The following is a 15,737-nucleotide window of genomic DNA, read 5'->3' as shown; positions in this document are numbered from 1 at the left end:
TCTAAAAAAAAAAATCTGACAAATCCCAGAAATTGAGGAGGGAGGGGACGAGAACCAAAACATTAATTTTATACGGCCTAACGGTATGGGACTTTTAGAGGCAAAGCTACATTACAATTTACATGCCCCCATATTTTTCTTGTTTTCCCATCCAAAATATGCTGAGACTTGGTGGCAGTTGAGATTGGATTAAGACGTTTCCTTTCTTGACCCAGAGGCTGAGAGTAAAATTATTCATTTGATAAGTTGATTGTTGGGAGTGGTTTTCTTTTCCTTGCTCTTTATCTTCAAGTTCAAATCTGTTTCCCTTTCCATGTCATAGGCCAGCATGGATAGGCTTTTTAGCCCGACTTGGGCATTTTCCTTTGAGCCTGGTCCCATCATTAAACAAACAAAGTGGGTAATGGTGAATCCAACGGACAAGGACACAAAACACATCAAGGATCAATGAATGATAAAAGAGGATACCTTGAATATAAAACAACAGGAAAGAAAAAAGAGCAAGGTACACCAACCTGATGTGGGAAAACAAGTAAAATACAGACTAGACAGTATGCAGGGGGGGGGGGGCAAAAACAGCAAAATGTAGACTGTATTAGAAGTAGGCAAAGGTCGATAGCCAAAAATTACCAATACCAGTTCTAAGTGCTAACCTGCGAAAACAACAAGGATAAATGGAAATACAAAAGTGTACTAGAACAGGTGATGAAAATCACTGTGCATATAAACAGACACGATAAACCACAATACATGTAGGCACAAAAACAGGCAAAGTTTGATGGCCAAAAATTGCCAATTCCAGAGCCCACAGAACTTGGAAAACAGTACAAAAGTACACTGGAAGTGATGAAAATTACTGTGAACATAGCAGACAAACAAAACCAAACAGACAAAACGATAAAGCTGATTGCTCAAATATGACCAATGCAGCCTACTATAGGTAGGTAACCCAGGCAAACCTTAGTTAACACATTTGCTAGTCAGCCAAATTCGCCGACAATGTCAATGCATATTTACATAGAAATTTAAAACAACTGGCCGAAGAAGGAAACGTACATAAATATGTTTTCTATACTTCACTTGACCCAAATATATGATTTTTTATGGTGATAAGTCACTCGCACATGGAATTTTAGAGGGATTTGGATAGCAGTTCCATTAAAAAAAGCTGCTATCATAATGAGACTAAGATCTAGAAACACCCCGAAATGCCGTTTTGGGGAATTTTGCTAGCTGAAACTTTTTGATGAAAGTCAATCTTTGACAAGATGTAACTTTGCTACGGAAAGTGCTATGGAAAAATGGTTTTCAGTTTTGGCTTTGTTTACTCAAGGGCTTTGATTTGATATATAAAATGATGCAGTTTGATGGCAAATTTGAATTCACCTAGCATACCTACTATAGGCCTACATCATCAGTCTATCATCATGATAATAATATTTCATAATTCAAATGATAAGGTTTTTTTCCAAATGATACATGTATTATACTTACTATTGATTGTCTATGTACGAACGAACTATATTCTGCCTTCTAGTACCAAGGATTCTGAACACAGACAAAAACTTGATGAATTGGCGTCAACTACCAAGTAAATGTAGGTATTCAGTGCAGAGCAGCACTTGTTGTAAACTTGTTTGTAAACATTCAATCAATGACAATGGATATATCTGTGAATGACAGTGCTGATTGAAGTGATTCAGTACTGATGATTGAGTAAGCTTACATTCATGACATTTAATACTCAGTAAAGTTAGTTACTGTCTTGCAACATGTACACTTGATTAATTCGCAGAACTGAGAATGGTGGTGCGTGTTCATATTTTAACTGTCTGTGCTAGCCAAACCTGTGCTAAAAGAGTTAAAACGCCAGCCCAGAAAAAGAAAATAAATGCATGAATGTCAACACTGTGTACTCTGTTATATTCACTATACACAAACTAGTTATGAATATTCAACCATGACGTCATCATGCGTACGTACTTATGGGGGCGCAACACTAAATCACTACGCATTTTATGTAAGAACGAAATTCGGCTAATATAGTCCATAGTGAGTATGAGATTGTAGCGACCATATCTACCGACATGTTCACTTTAAATCACTCAATATCAGCTCATATGAATTCGACAAGTGTCTTCAATGATAACATGCAGAAAAAACCGGACATTTTATCTCAAAAGCAATTCTCTGTGGCGGATGAAGACAACTTCCGATTTTGAAATGTGAGTGGTGAATTTAGTATATTTTTAGGCCATATTTTTGCACCGCGAAATAGCGAAAAAAAGTCAACGGTCATCGATATATGCCGACAAAAGTTTTGGAATCTACAGAAACAGAGCTTTAATTTGATACCAAATTTATTTTGTCAAGTATTGCAGGGACGCCAGGAATGGCGCTCGAAGTAGGCCAAAATCACACGTTATCCTATGGGACGCTCATTTAGTGTTGCGCCCCTTGTAACGGCCGTCGCGATGAACGCGTTCTTTTTACATTCTTCGCGTAAAATAAGAAATGCGCGTCATGAAATGTGTTCTATTTCAATCATGATGATAAACAAGGATTACGAAAAGTCACCCTGATGAATTATTATTGGGGAAAATGCTTTATTGGCCGAGCAGGCGCCTGCAAAGTCTAGAAATTGTATCCAAAAATCTTCAAAAAGGCTCAAAAATGGGTTTTAAAGTTAATAGGCATTGTTAATCTGCATGAAGCCGTTTTGCTGCATATTCAGTAGGCCTATGCAAAAGACCATAATTGTTACTACTGAAACAGGGGGGTGTTTGTACTTCACACTCATTAACAAGTGCTTTCCAAAACAAAATGGCAAGACAGATAATCTAGAAAAGAAATTAAACTTGGTTCAAAGACGTGCTTAAATTGTTGTCTGTCACTAGTTTGAGTGAGTTTTATGCAAGCTCTCGCATATTGGAGGAAAAGTCGAAATATGCGATTTTCCGCGTTTCGGCACTGATCTTTAAAACAACATTTCTCTTGAACGAAATGTCGCAGAGACATGAAATTTTCGGTGTTGAGCTACAAATTTTCTCTAATTTAATTAAGAAGTGACAAATGTGGATTTTGAAAACTTTTAAATCCTTATAAGGGGGCGCAACACTAAATCACTACGCATTTTATGTAAGAACGAAATTCGGCTAATATAGTCCATAGTGAGTATGAGATTGTAGCGACCATATCTACCGACATGTTCACTTTAAATCACTCAATATCAGCTCATATGAATTCGACAAGTGTCTTCAATGATAACATGCAGAAAAAACCGGACATTTTATCTCAAAAGCAATTCTCTGTGGCGGATGAAGACAACTTCCGATTTTGAAATGTGAGTGGTGAATTTAGTATATTTTTAGGCCATATTTTTTGCACCGCGAAATAGCGAAAAAAAGTCAACGGTCATCGATATATGCCGACAAAAGTTTTGGAATCTACAGAAACAGAGCTTTAATTTGATACCAAATTTATTTTGTCAAGTATTGCAGGGACGCCAGGAATGGCGCTCGAAGTAGGCCAAAATCACACGTTATCCTATGGGACGCTCATTTAGTGTTGCGCCCCCTTATCACTGGTGAAGCAGGCAAGTTACTCAGAACTCAGATTGCTTGTGGTATGGTAGTAGTCACACCTCATATAAATTACTTGTGCTATTGGGCAATGGCAGAGGCTCTAAAGTATACTAGAGCTAGTGAAGTTATTGTGACGAAAAAGAAAATCAAAATCCCCCATCCCACAGATCACGAGTATTTAAAATTATACTAGATTACTAGTAATTGGAAGAAAAAAGAATTGGCAGCATTTTTTTTAAAAATTAAACTAAGACCTTAGGGGACATCAAGTTGTTTAGCATGCCAACTCATATTCCCTTTTTTGAAAAACAAGTCATGGGGGGGGCACTTCAATATGAAATGGATATAGGTGTAGGCACTTTCGCACTATAGGGCATTCGGTGAGAGCAAAATGTAAAAAATATGGGGTCATTGGGTGAGAGCATGATTTTTTGCATTCGGTGAGAGCAAAATGTAAAAAATATGGGGTCATGTGTTTTCGAGTTAGGCCTAGAAAAAAATAATTATTTGATTGGCGTAACCCGACCTACCGTAAAATTAGGCCCGACCCAAGGCTTTTTTTATTTTTTTTTTTCAAAAAACAATACAAGAATAAAAAAAAAAAAAAGGAAACAAAACATTTAATTTTAAAAAAAAAAAAGAAGAAGAAAAAAGATCCAAGGCTTTTATTAAACGTCATTTACAGCTTTAAAAGTTGCATTGGTAACTTTTTATCACAGAGAATGTCCCTGAATATACTAAAAAACAATTACAAAAAAATCCCTACCTAGTAGGCCTACCCTAATTTTTTTATGTTATATTGTACGCCAATCAAATTAGGCCTAAGTTTATTTTCAATGGAAAGTGGAGCTGCCGGTCGGAGTCTCAGCTATGCGGCAATAATATCGTGAAAGAATATGCATCCGGGTGTGAAATTAATGTTTTGGTTCTCGTCCAGAGGATTTTCATGAATTGATGAGGGAGGTTTTATTCCCGGGTTTTATTTTCAATGTAAAATGAGCAGTGTCACTAGCTTTTGGTCTTTTCCATCAGCGCTCGAGGAAAGGATGAGGCCCTTTTTTTCTTCTTTTTTATGTGAGATTCTATAAAGTGATAAACCCCCTAGGCCTAGAGTACCACAAAAAAACTTCGAGGTGATCCTTTCTGGGTCTCTTATAAACTTATATGTAGGCCTATGCAAAAATCCCGGCAAAAATACAGATTACAAAAAATCAATAATGATTTACGTACACTATAAATATTCATTTATAATTGAATTCCCAGGAATATAACGTCACTTTGTGATAATCTCGTTACCACTAACGTACATATAGCGCAAACGGTCTGTAATGCATAAAGCATTATAGTGGTAATGGACTTAGCATTCCTACTGTAGAGGTGTGGTGTGATTAAATGAACACACGTTTCGCAAGATGGATTCCAGCGATTCGTATGGACTTGGAGTTGTCACTCGAGTTTCTAAAAAGAAGAAAGTATCCAAAAACAAGAAGAAAAATTGGCGAAAACACACAGATATCAAAGATGTCGAAGAGTTCTTGGAGGATCAGCGTTTACAGCTCCGTACAGGGTAAGATTTCAAAGCAAGGTCGTGATGTTGAGTCATGGCCGACTAGTGACAAAGTTGTTGAATTCGACACCCCATGGCCATGCCCATGCCTGCACTTTAGTCCGAATAATCAGACCCAGAACAAAATATTAATTTCTGACATGATCCTGTTCTGGGTCTGAACTGTTTCCATATGAAATCTTGATGGCAAATTGGACAATAGAAGCACATGGTTCTACGTGACAGCTTTTTAATCCCTACTAGGTATGTGAGCATTCCTTACCTGAGCATGCGCGAATGTCAGACGACTCGACCTCCGGACTACTCGACTTCTGACAACTCGACCTCCGTGACAGCTCGACCACGGACAAGTCGACCTTCCTGAGAACTCGAGCTTTATATTCACCGTGCACTTGATGCATTCATCGCCGATGGATGACTTGCTGATCGTGCATTTCATTTTACATCATGTTGAAAGGTTTGCTTGCTCCATGTTTTCTATAATATTTAGGATGTCATGATTAGATCTACTATGGTTTTATTTCCTATGGTTTTATTGTCAATTATTTTAGTGATACTAGTATTATATTCAAACTGCACAGTCTTATTTTCCTCTTTCTTGCACTTATTCATGTATTTTTTTATGCATTATGTATTTATTAATATTATGTCATGTTTTACTATTATTATGCTTGTTTATTTATTATTGCAATTTTATTTATTTATTTCGTTTATTTGATTAGCAATTAATTAATTTTTATTATTATTTACTTAGTGGTTTATCTAACATTTAGTATATTTCAACATTGCGTGAATTATTGATGGTATATTGACAATAGGTTTACATAATAATAAAAATTATTATAAAAGATAATAGCTTGAAATAGCTCTGCGTAGGAAAGGGATGGGATATCTTGGCAATATTTTGGTATTGTCAACTTGATATGGTGATTAGCACAATGTCACATTTACAATAGGAACAATAGCCGAATGGCTGGGATATTGAATTCTTTTGTATTAATCATTAACTAGTGTGCTATTATTTATCAATGGAATCTAGTATAATCAGATTCTAATCATCGATACCAAGTTGAAGGAAGGTTATAACAGTAAGAAGAATAGTTTGGATTTCAGATTATTTCCAGCTTCAGAGCACTTAAGTAAATTAATATTACTTTCAACTCACAAGCATGATAGCGCATAACAGGCATATCATAAAAAAATTCAAAAACAGAGGGAAACAAGACAATAATTAATTTATATTTCTGAAATTTAGGCCTTGATATTTATGATTATAATAGCTGTAAATGTAGAAATCTTCAGTTACAGTGATTACAGTACTATGTATTTATTATTATGTTAAATTTTTTCTGCTGCACTTAAAGCTATGTAAAAATAATTAACTAATTTCTCCAAGACAAATGCGCACAGAGAAACAAACGCGAGCGCTCGAGCAGCGGCTTGGAGATATTATACTATTTTTGCTCCGGGATTTTTGGGGTACATTCGGCACCCTCGCTTTTGCACCGCTGGTATTTCAGTGCTGCCGAAAGCGCCGTGAGACAGGGGTTGAATCAACGGCACCGGGAGTGAGCACGCAAAGGTGACTGACAGAACGGACCCGGACGTCGATCGATTGCTTGAGTCCCCGGCCCCTCGGCTGCGTGTTTGCATAAACTGGTATGATCTCATCAGTCATCACTATAACCGCATGGGGAATTACGAGTCTATTACGGGCCGCTTGCCCGTATAATACACGTGTATTGTGTCGTGTCTTTGTGCTTCCGACGTATCCAGATATGTTTGTTTAATTTAGGGCCTATTATTGCAATTTTATTTATATATTTCATTTATTTAATTAGCAATTAATTAATTTTTTATATCTATTATTATGTTAAATTCCCTCTGTACTTTAAGTTATGTAAAAATGATTAACTAATTTCTCCAAGACAAATGCGCACAGCGAAACAAACGCGAGCAGCAGCTTGGAGATATTATACTATTTTTGCTCAGAGATTTTTGGGGTACATTCGGCACCCACTAGTTGCACCGTAGGTATTTCAGTGCTGCCGAAAGCGCCGGGTGAGACAGGGGTTGAATCAATGGCACCACGACCGAGCACGCTGCACGCAAAGAACGGACCCGGACGATAATCGATTGCTTGAGTCCCCGGCCCCTCGGCTGCGTGTCTGCATAAACTGGTATGTTCTCATCACTATAACTGCATGGGGAATTACGAGTCTATTACGGGTCGTTTGCCCGTGTCTTGTGCTTGCGATTTATCCCGACCATGTAGCCTACTTGACTCAACGGAAGAAACAGTTGAACTTGACATTTTGTTTCCAAAACTGTAAAGTAGGAAATGGGGATACGCATCCCCCACAAGAACAAATAAACACAATGGGGAACGATTGCTGGCTACAAGAGGAAACTGAATATATTTAATAAGAAAGAATGAACAGTTTACCAACCCAAAGTGTTACAATTAAACATGACAACAAGACATGTTGACACTTTGGGTTCATTCTTTCCAAAACTGGTTAAATCAACTTTGAACAGCTGCTTTCTGTTACTTTTTCTTGTATAATTTTAACTTTGCAACTTTTATAACATTATTTTCACCAATGAAATGGATAGGTATATGTATTTGTCAGTGTTATTTTTAATATATTTTTTTAAATTTAATCCGCCTACTGAATTCGCCAATTTATTTAGCACTTTGCATTTTACTATGCCATACCATCTGCTTTGGATGATTGTAAAAAGAAATAGACGGCTTTCCTTCCCGGCTCTCCTACTCAAATCATTGTTATAAATATTTCATGTTGTTCGAACTTGTCAACAGGAATTAATTAACCACGTTTTTACACTAGCCATTCGATATACTATAATCAGTTTTGGAAACAAACACTGCAATTATAGTTAGGCTATATATACACAATTCTCTTATTTCCATGATGAGAGTAATGAAAGGTGATTGAAAATGTCCCGTCACCCGCCCTTATCACTGGCCAAAACTTTTTATTATTTACATGAAAAAGTCAATAGAAATAAAAAAGGAAAAATGAAATGAATAAAACCATTATCAATCTGTTGCAAAATATCTCTGTGTAAAAGCAGTATACAGACTTTTTATTGTACGTACAATATTGTATGTACATATGTACGTTATTTAATCTATTGCCATTCTATTTCCAGTAATGTTTAAGTTCTAACGAATGTTTGAAGACGTAAAATCGATAATATATTTCTGCTAGATATTGTATGTAACATATTATCGATTTTTCGAAATAGAATGGCAATAGATTAAATAACGTATATATTGTACATACAATATTAATACGATAATACTGGAGTCTGAAGCGCTTAAAGGTGGTAAACATTGATTTTTATCCCCTGTCTGACATGGTTTAAATGACTTCGATTGGGACTTCATTTAGAACCTCATTTTCCAACTCCCCAGGGGGAACGGTTAAGTATTCAAGAAATAAATAAAGGGAAATGAGTCTTTTGGTGAAAATTTGATCGACAATGTTTAAAAGGACGATTCAACAGCTTTCAACATCATCGGACGATATATGTATAACTATAAATGCCAACAACGAGATAAACTTTGTAGTATGATTGATAGTAAGTTTAATGATAGATATATCCTAATCCTATCGGATAAATCTTAAAAGGGTCAGGCTAAAACAAGTGTTCCCTATAATAGATCAGTAAAATTGTTGTATTAAACTGAAATAAATTTATAAAGAATCTGTATTGTCATATCTATTTTTATAACAAAATGACCACTTCCTAGGCCTAACCTATAACTTGAGTGTTTAATATACCTAGATTTGGAAGACATGTGTTTAGGCCCTATGTCGCTATGTCGCATTACAGGTATCGACACTTAACTGATAATGAATTGTTTCACCTATTTGCAAATTCAAATAAGTTGTTACAGGTATGCTTTGTCACATTCGTGCAAATGATATTTTTCAGAAGTTCCCCAATCAGGGATTTCCCTTCTAGCAAAGGAGCACCTGCGCCCACCTGCGCAGTACAACGCACTGTTGCAGATAATGCATGCAACACCATCGAATTCGTTCTTCTCTCTTTGGGTTCACGTGTTTATCCTGCAGGCATGATGTAGCCTATATCATATTATCGTTATTTCATTAAAAACTGAAAGTTTCAACATGTTTCAACATACGCAACCAAAAGACCTAACTTTTAGATTCTGCCCTCAAAAGAACTCATTTTTAGATTTTCCCTCGAAACGTGTCCCATTTTAAATGCCACTGAAAAAACAACTTTTTAGGATCTTAAAGGAACCGAATATTTTAGCATCTGCCCGCAAAAAAAAGGCCCCCATTTTGTTAACATTTTCCCCGAAAGACAGTGGCATAACCAGTGGGGTCGGGGAAAAGCTGCCCCCCACACAAAAATGTGAAGAAGAGCAAAAAATAGGGAAGGGGGATGAGAGAAAGGTTTAGTAGATTAGATCACCCCTGTAGGCACTCCCTAATATTCACGTGTTGTGAAATACCTGTAGGTAAAACATTGTTTTCTTAAAATGTTCTCGATTCCCAATTACTAAAATAGTATCGTACTTTGCAAACTATTTTTGCAATTCTGTACCATATGGGTAGATGTCTCATTTAAAGACCCATTTAGTGATCCCAGCTCAAGTGTAAAAAACAAATAGAAATGTTTAAAAGTGAAGGATAAGTCATTCAAATTGTCATTTGGTATTTATGAAATGAAATATTTGGCAAAAAAACGAAGAAAACAGCGGTATCGACGAAGTTGAAGACCCATTCAAATACATATAGCTAATTAATATACATTGTAATGTCCGTACAATGTATATAAATTACAGATTCATAATATTATGTAAATGCCTTATTTTGTCTTTAATAGGGCCTACACTGCTTTCGGCTGGACCACTAGCAGGTTATGTTAGCACATCTGTAAACGACAGCTGTACTAAAAATCTTGAATCTTGATGATTTTTATATAATCGTCCGGATGAGCAAATCACTGAATGGACCATTAAGACAAGCCATCACCAAATGCTAATTAAGGTCAAAATGTCGTAACGGGGCTTACCATTTGTATTTTATAACTTTTTCTACACTTTTTTTTTAAAAGGTTGAACTATTAGTCGGCTTTTTTTTTTGCCCTCATCAATTTTTTTCAACACCAAAATCACGCTTTTTCAATTCTTTCAAATATTAAAAGTCGATTAATGTAATTGACCTCGTTGAGTATTTTTCTAGTTCTCCTAGTTTTTCAACATTTCAAATATTAAAGGTCGGATTGTTCACCATTTTAGGCCTCGTCGACTTTTTTTCACAAAATAAAAATTCGTTTTTTTAACTATATTAAAAGTCGATTGAAAAAACTCAATTGGGCCTCGTCGAGCTAGTCTTTTTTAGAACCAAAATTCGGGAGTTTTTCAACTTTATACACTTTTTCAATCATTGAAAGTCTATTTCAAATCCGAAATTCGCTTTTTCAACTTTTGTGAAATGTTCAAATTTATCAAATATTAAAAGTAGGCCTCAACTTTTTGCAAATTTATGTTCTATATCAAGTCAATAGGGCAGCTGCACCGCAAAATGCTATTTCAAAAAAAAAAAAAAAAACAAAAAACTAACAAAACAACAAACACGAAATATCAAAATACTAAAAGTTTTTCCTAATACATTCTGCCAAATGTGTGCATTAATTTTCAGTAGATAGTGAAATAACATAAAACATCAATCATCCCGCTCATATCTTAATTGAAGCGATGTCAAATAAAACACAAATCTCAGACTCCGTCCCTCTATACTATACTAATAGTCCTAAGACAATTTTTCCATCCATTCCAATATAAAGAAGTATTAATTAATTGTGTTTTTAATAAATGCTCCGCATGGTGATGAGCTGTATTTAATTGCATACATGGGAACCCAGAAGTATTACTAGAGCTTACTAGCAAGCCAAGAGCATTCACATAATTCATGAGTTTTCTGTAGAAATACGCGGTCTGATCATGATTTTGTATCTGATTTTTCTAGTGATATTTACTCTCCACGAAAACTACTAGTTTCCTTTTATCTGACTCTTTATTAAATGATAGATTCCATTGATCATGTTCATTGATAACAAATACCGAGCTATGTGAGACCCCGGATATCAAGAAAGGACGCACTGCTTTATGCATGCGCATAGTAGTGATTTCCGACTTTGAGCATGCTCATTTTAGTGATATCTCGACTTTGCGCACGTAATTAATTATGATGCACATTTGAACGAATTCCTAGTTTATGCAGCAATTTCCGATTTTGAGCAGCGTATAAACTCGAAATTGGTGTTTGAGCATGCGCGATATCAAAGCCTGCGCAAACTAGGAATTTCCTTGAAATGAGCATGAACGTATGTATGGAGCGAAGTCAACACGTAAAACTAAATTGCATCATGATCACGGACGGTACAACTGTCAAAACGGAGGAAATTATTGCTCTGAAGATTTAATTTTGCTTTCTATCATCAGAATTGTATATTATTATTATTATTATTATTATTATTATTATTATTAGTGTTATTATTATTATTATTATTATTATTTTATTATTATTATTATTATTATTATTATTATTATTATTATTATTATTATTATTATTATTATTATTATTATTTATTATTATTATTATTATTGTTATTATTTTTATTATTCTTATTCTTCTTCTTCTTCTTATTGTATTATTGTTATTATTATTAGTGTTATTAATATTATTATAAATATACTGTGGTTTTATTATTGATATTATCCGGACTATTTGTATTATAATAAAAGTCACATTGGAGAATTTAATTTGTTTATATAATTATTCTCTTTCTTCTGTTACTTATGTATTTATAATGTATCTTTTATCTATTTATAGGCTGTTTATTTATTTATTATCATAACATATTTTATCATTAATTGATTTATTATTATTTAAGGTGGCTGTGTACTCTCAGACATGCATGTAGTAAAAGTGCAATAACTTTGTAATTATTCGCATAAGACATATAAAAGTATACATTTTTATAAAGGCAAGACATCAATAAATCTTAATATAAATACAGATTTGGGGTAAAAACAACAATTATGAAGAAAATCACAAAAAGTGAGTTTTTGGCAATATTTGTGAGGTACATCATAACAAAAAAACACTCTTTCCGAAATATTTTATTTTGTTTTTAGCTCAATCTTGAGGTTCCATTCCAAAAACGGTTTTTTTATTTTTTTGATATTGGCCTTAGTTTTTGAGATATTGACCATATAACTTATAAGGCATCAAAATGAACTTTTTTAAATTCACAAACGCCTATTTGCACAAAATGATGCCTAAAATCGAAATAGACCAAAATATAAAAAATGAGAAAACTGCTTTTGAGTCGATCATGCTTTTTACGATGATCATATTTGCTTACCTATAGATGCTGTATTTATTGAGTTATCGTAGTACCTAAATCGCCATTTTACCGAGAAAATGAACATTGAAATAATGGCTGTTGAAGTTTAAAGTGGTCACATTTTGCCCTTTCATCGAATCTCACAGGAGAATGCGGCAGTTTTCGCTTTTCTACCTTATATTATGTGAACATCGGGTAAATCCACAGCCCGTTGAGAAGTTTGAGCGAAATCCATTCATAACTTGATATTCAAATCGAGGAAAAGAACTTGAAAAACCCACATTTTATCAGCTAAAACGGAGCCATTTGACCACTTGAAATTAGTGTTTCCAAAGGATGCGCCACGCATGCAGATAAGCGTCACAGACGCCAGAAGCGTATCTGTGCGTTAACAAATTGCGCGATACGCAGCGCGATGCGTTGTTGCGCCAAGTGTCACTCCGCTGATACAACAAAGATTTTCTCTTTTTAAAATTGCAAACACGAATGAAATAGTGAAATAAAATCCATAAAATAGCGCAGTTGGAGTTTATAAATCTGGATTTTCTTTCCTTGTATTTATAAAAAACATAACAAAGTAACAAATATAAAAAAGCTCAATTTTATGCGAAAGAAACAACGCCTTGAGTACACAGCCGCTGTTAAGTTGTTCATCTAACAAAATAAGTACCTTTTTGGGGAACTATATTGGTTATAATAATAAAATAATAAACGATACAGGAAAGGATATCATAACAATTGTCCACTTGACAAGGTGATTATCGCAATGTCACGTTATATAATAGGAACAATAGCTGAATGGCTAGGATATTGAATTCTTTGGTATTAATCATTGACTGGTGTGCTATTATTAATTGATGGAATCTGTATAATATATATAAAATCAATGGATTCTATAATTTAACCAGATTCTTATCATTGATAAAAAAACAAATTAAAAATCAGCCATCTTTCTTTTGTATGAAAATGTTTAGTAAATCATAGACACGGTAACACCATGGCTGTCGAAAGGTTTAAAGTTTAAAATGAAATCACACATCTAAGCCCCTATATCACTAAACTTGAATGTTTAACATGTTTGAGTATATTGAGGGATAGTGCTTATAGCACTAAGAAAAAAAGAAGGAAGGAAGGAAGGAAGAAAGAAACTTGCAGAAAAAAAAAAAAGATGGGTTCCCTGTCCATTCAGTCTTTCCGATATCCCGATTTTAGATGAAAAGAAAGGAAACAAACGAATCCGGCCCTTCAAAATATAATAATTAGCCCGATTTTAGATGAAAAGAAAGGAAGAAAAACAAATGAAAGAAAGAAAATCAGTTCAAAACTGTTTATTATTATATAATAACTCATAACAAACATGATAAAAAAGACAAAACAATGTTTTGTTAAAACATATGGAATAAAATTAAAAGAAAGTCACTGAAAGAGAAAAAACAAATAAGAAAGAAATATAATTTTCTAATTTGCAAATTTGATAAATATATTGAGGGATAGTGTTTAGAATGAACGAAAAAAACACGCGAAAAAAGACAAAGCAATGTTTTGTCAAAAAATGTGGAATAAAAAGAAAGTCACTGAGAGAGAGAAAACAAATAAGAAAGAAATATAATTCAATTTTCTAATTTGAAAAAGAAAGTCACCCCTTTACAAACAAAAATCTTAATTAATTATCTAATTAAAGGATGCTATTATACAGTCTACAGCCTGACATGCACATCGGGATAAAACGACCAATCTTATGTGCTTCCAAATCTGGGTATTTGATATACCCAGATATGGAAGACCTATGTGGGCGAGTGAACAGGAAAAATAACGAGTTATGAAGTTTAAAATGAAATATATATATATTATCACTAAACGCATTATATAATGCAATCACTTTGTAAACATGTTTGAATGCTGAACATACTTAAAAGTATATTGAAGGATAGTATTAAAAAGAAAGAAAAAAAAACACCAAAAAGACAAAGCAATGTTTTGTTAGAAATGTGGACTAAAAGTAAAAGAAAGTCACTGAAAGAGAGAAAATAAATAAGAAAGAAATATATTAAAAATTTTTATTTGAAAAATAAAGGCATCACCTTATGGATGCTATTATAGGGCATGCAGTCTACAGCCTGGCCATACACACGGCATAAAACGATGCTTCCAAATCTGGGTATTTGGTATGCCCAGATATGGAAGACCTATGTGAGAGCGTGAACAGTAAAAATAACGAGTTATATGATGTTTAAAATTAAATATATCGCTAAACACATTATTGCAATCACTTATTTAACATGTTTAAATGTTGAACATGTTGTAGTGTAGAAAGAAAGAAAGAAAGAAAGAAAGAAAGAAAGAAAGAAAGAAAGAAAGAAAGAAAGAAAGAAAGAAAGAAAGAAAGAAAGAAAGAAAGAAAGAAAGAAAGAAAGAAAGAAAGAAAGAAAGAAAGAAAGAAAGAAAGAAAGAAAGAAAGAAAGAAAGAAAGAAAGAAAAAGAAAGAAAGAAAGAAAGAAAGAAAGGAAAGAAAATAAGAAAGAAATATATTTTATTTTCTTATTTGAAAAAGAAAGTCACCCCTTTACAAAGATCTTAATTAATTATCTAATTAAAGGATGCCATTATACAGTCTACAGCCTGACCATGCACACGGCATAAAACACAAAAACGTTTTAAAAACGTTTTAAATAAGTTATATTTTGGCTTTTGGTTTAGGTAAAAACGTTTTAATAACATTAAATTGTCGGGTTATACAAAGGTCATGGTAACGCTTTTAAAACGCTTTTGTATGAAAACACACTACAACAATATTTTTAATGTTTTCTAAAAATGTTATTGTTAACTATTTTTGCCAACATTTTGCCAAATATTGTGTCAATACTTAAATAACATTATGTTCAAATATTTGAACCCAGCAAACACAGAAATGTTCTTAAAATGTTTTTTTCAAAACCTTTTAATAACATTTAAATGTCGGGTTATATAAAGGTCATGAAAACGCTTTTAAAACGTTATTGAAAATATTTTGGGCAAACATTTTTCGCAAAATATTTTTTCAACCCCAAAATAATATTCTGTTTAGAATGTTTTGTATCAAGTTTTCAAGAATGTTTTGAGAATGTTATTAAAAAGTTTTTATACCCTTTATATAACCCGACATTTAAACGTTTTCTGTAAAACATTTTATT

At 33.7% G+C, this 15,737-nt stretch overlaps 1 protein-coding gene across 1 annotated transcript in view; it reads left to right on the top strand.

Moving 5' to 3' along the window:
* Positions 1–4,972: 4,972 nt before the first annotated feature.
* Positions 4,973–15,737, top strand: part of LOC140152948 (ribosome biogenesis protein NOP53-like) — a 51,927-nt gene continuing 41,162 nt past the window's right edge. Inside the window, exon 1 of the mRNA XM_072175500.1 lies at positions 4,973–5,151. Within this exon, the coding sequence (XP_072031601.1) occupies positions 4,997–5,151 (155 nt within the window). The 5' untranslated portion in view covers positions 4,973–4,996. The remainder of the gene's footprint in view (positions 5,152–15,737) is intronic.

Source organism: Amphiura filiformis, chromosome 5, assembly GCF_039555335.1.
Source record: "Amphiura filiformis chromosome 5, Afil_fr2py, whole genome shotgun sequence".
In the NCBI taxonomy this organism is placed as follows: Eukaryota; Metazoa; Echinodermata; class Ophiuroidea; order Amphilepidida; family Amphiuridae; genus Amphiura; species Amphiura filiformis.
This window is presented reverse-complemented; position numbering and strand designations above follow the sequence as displayed.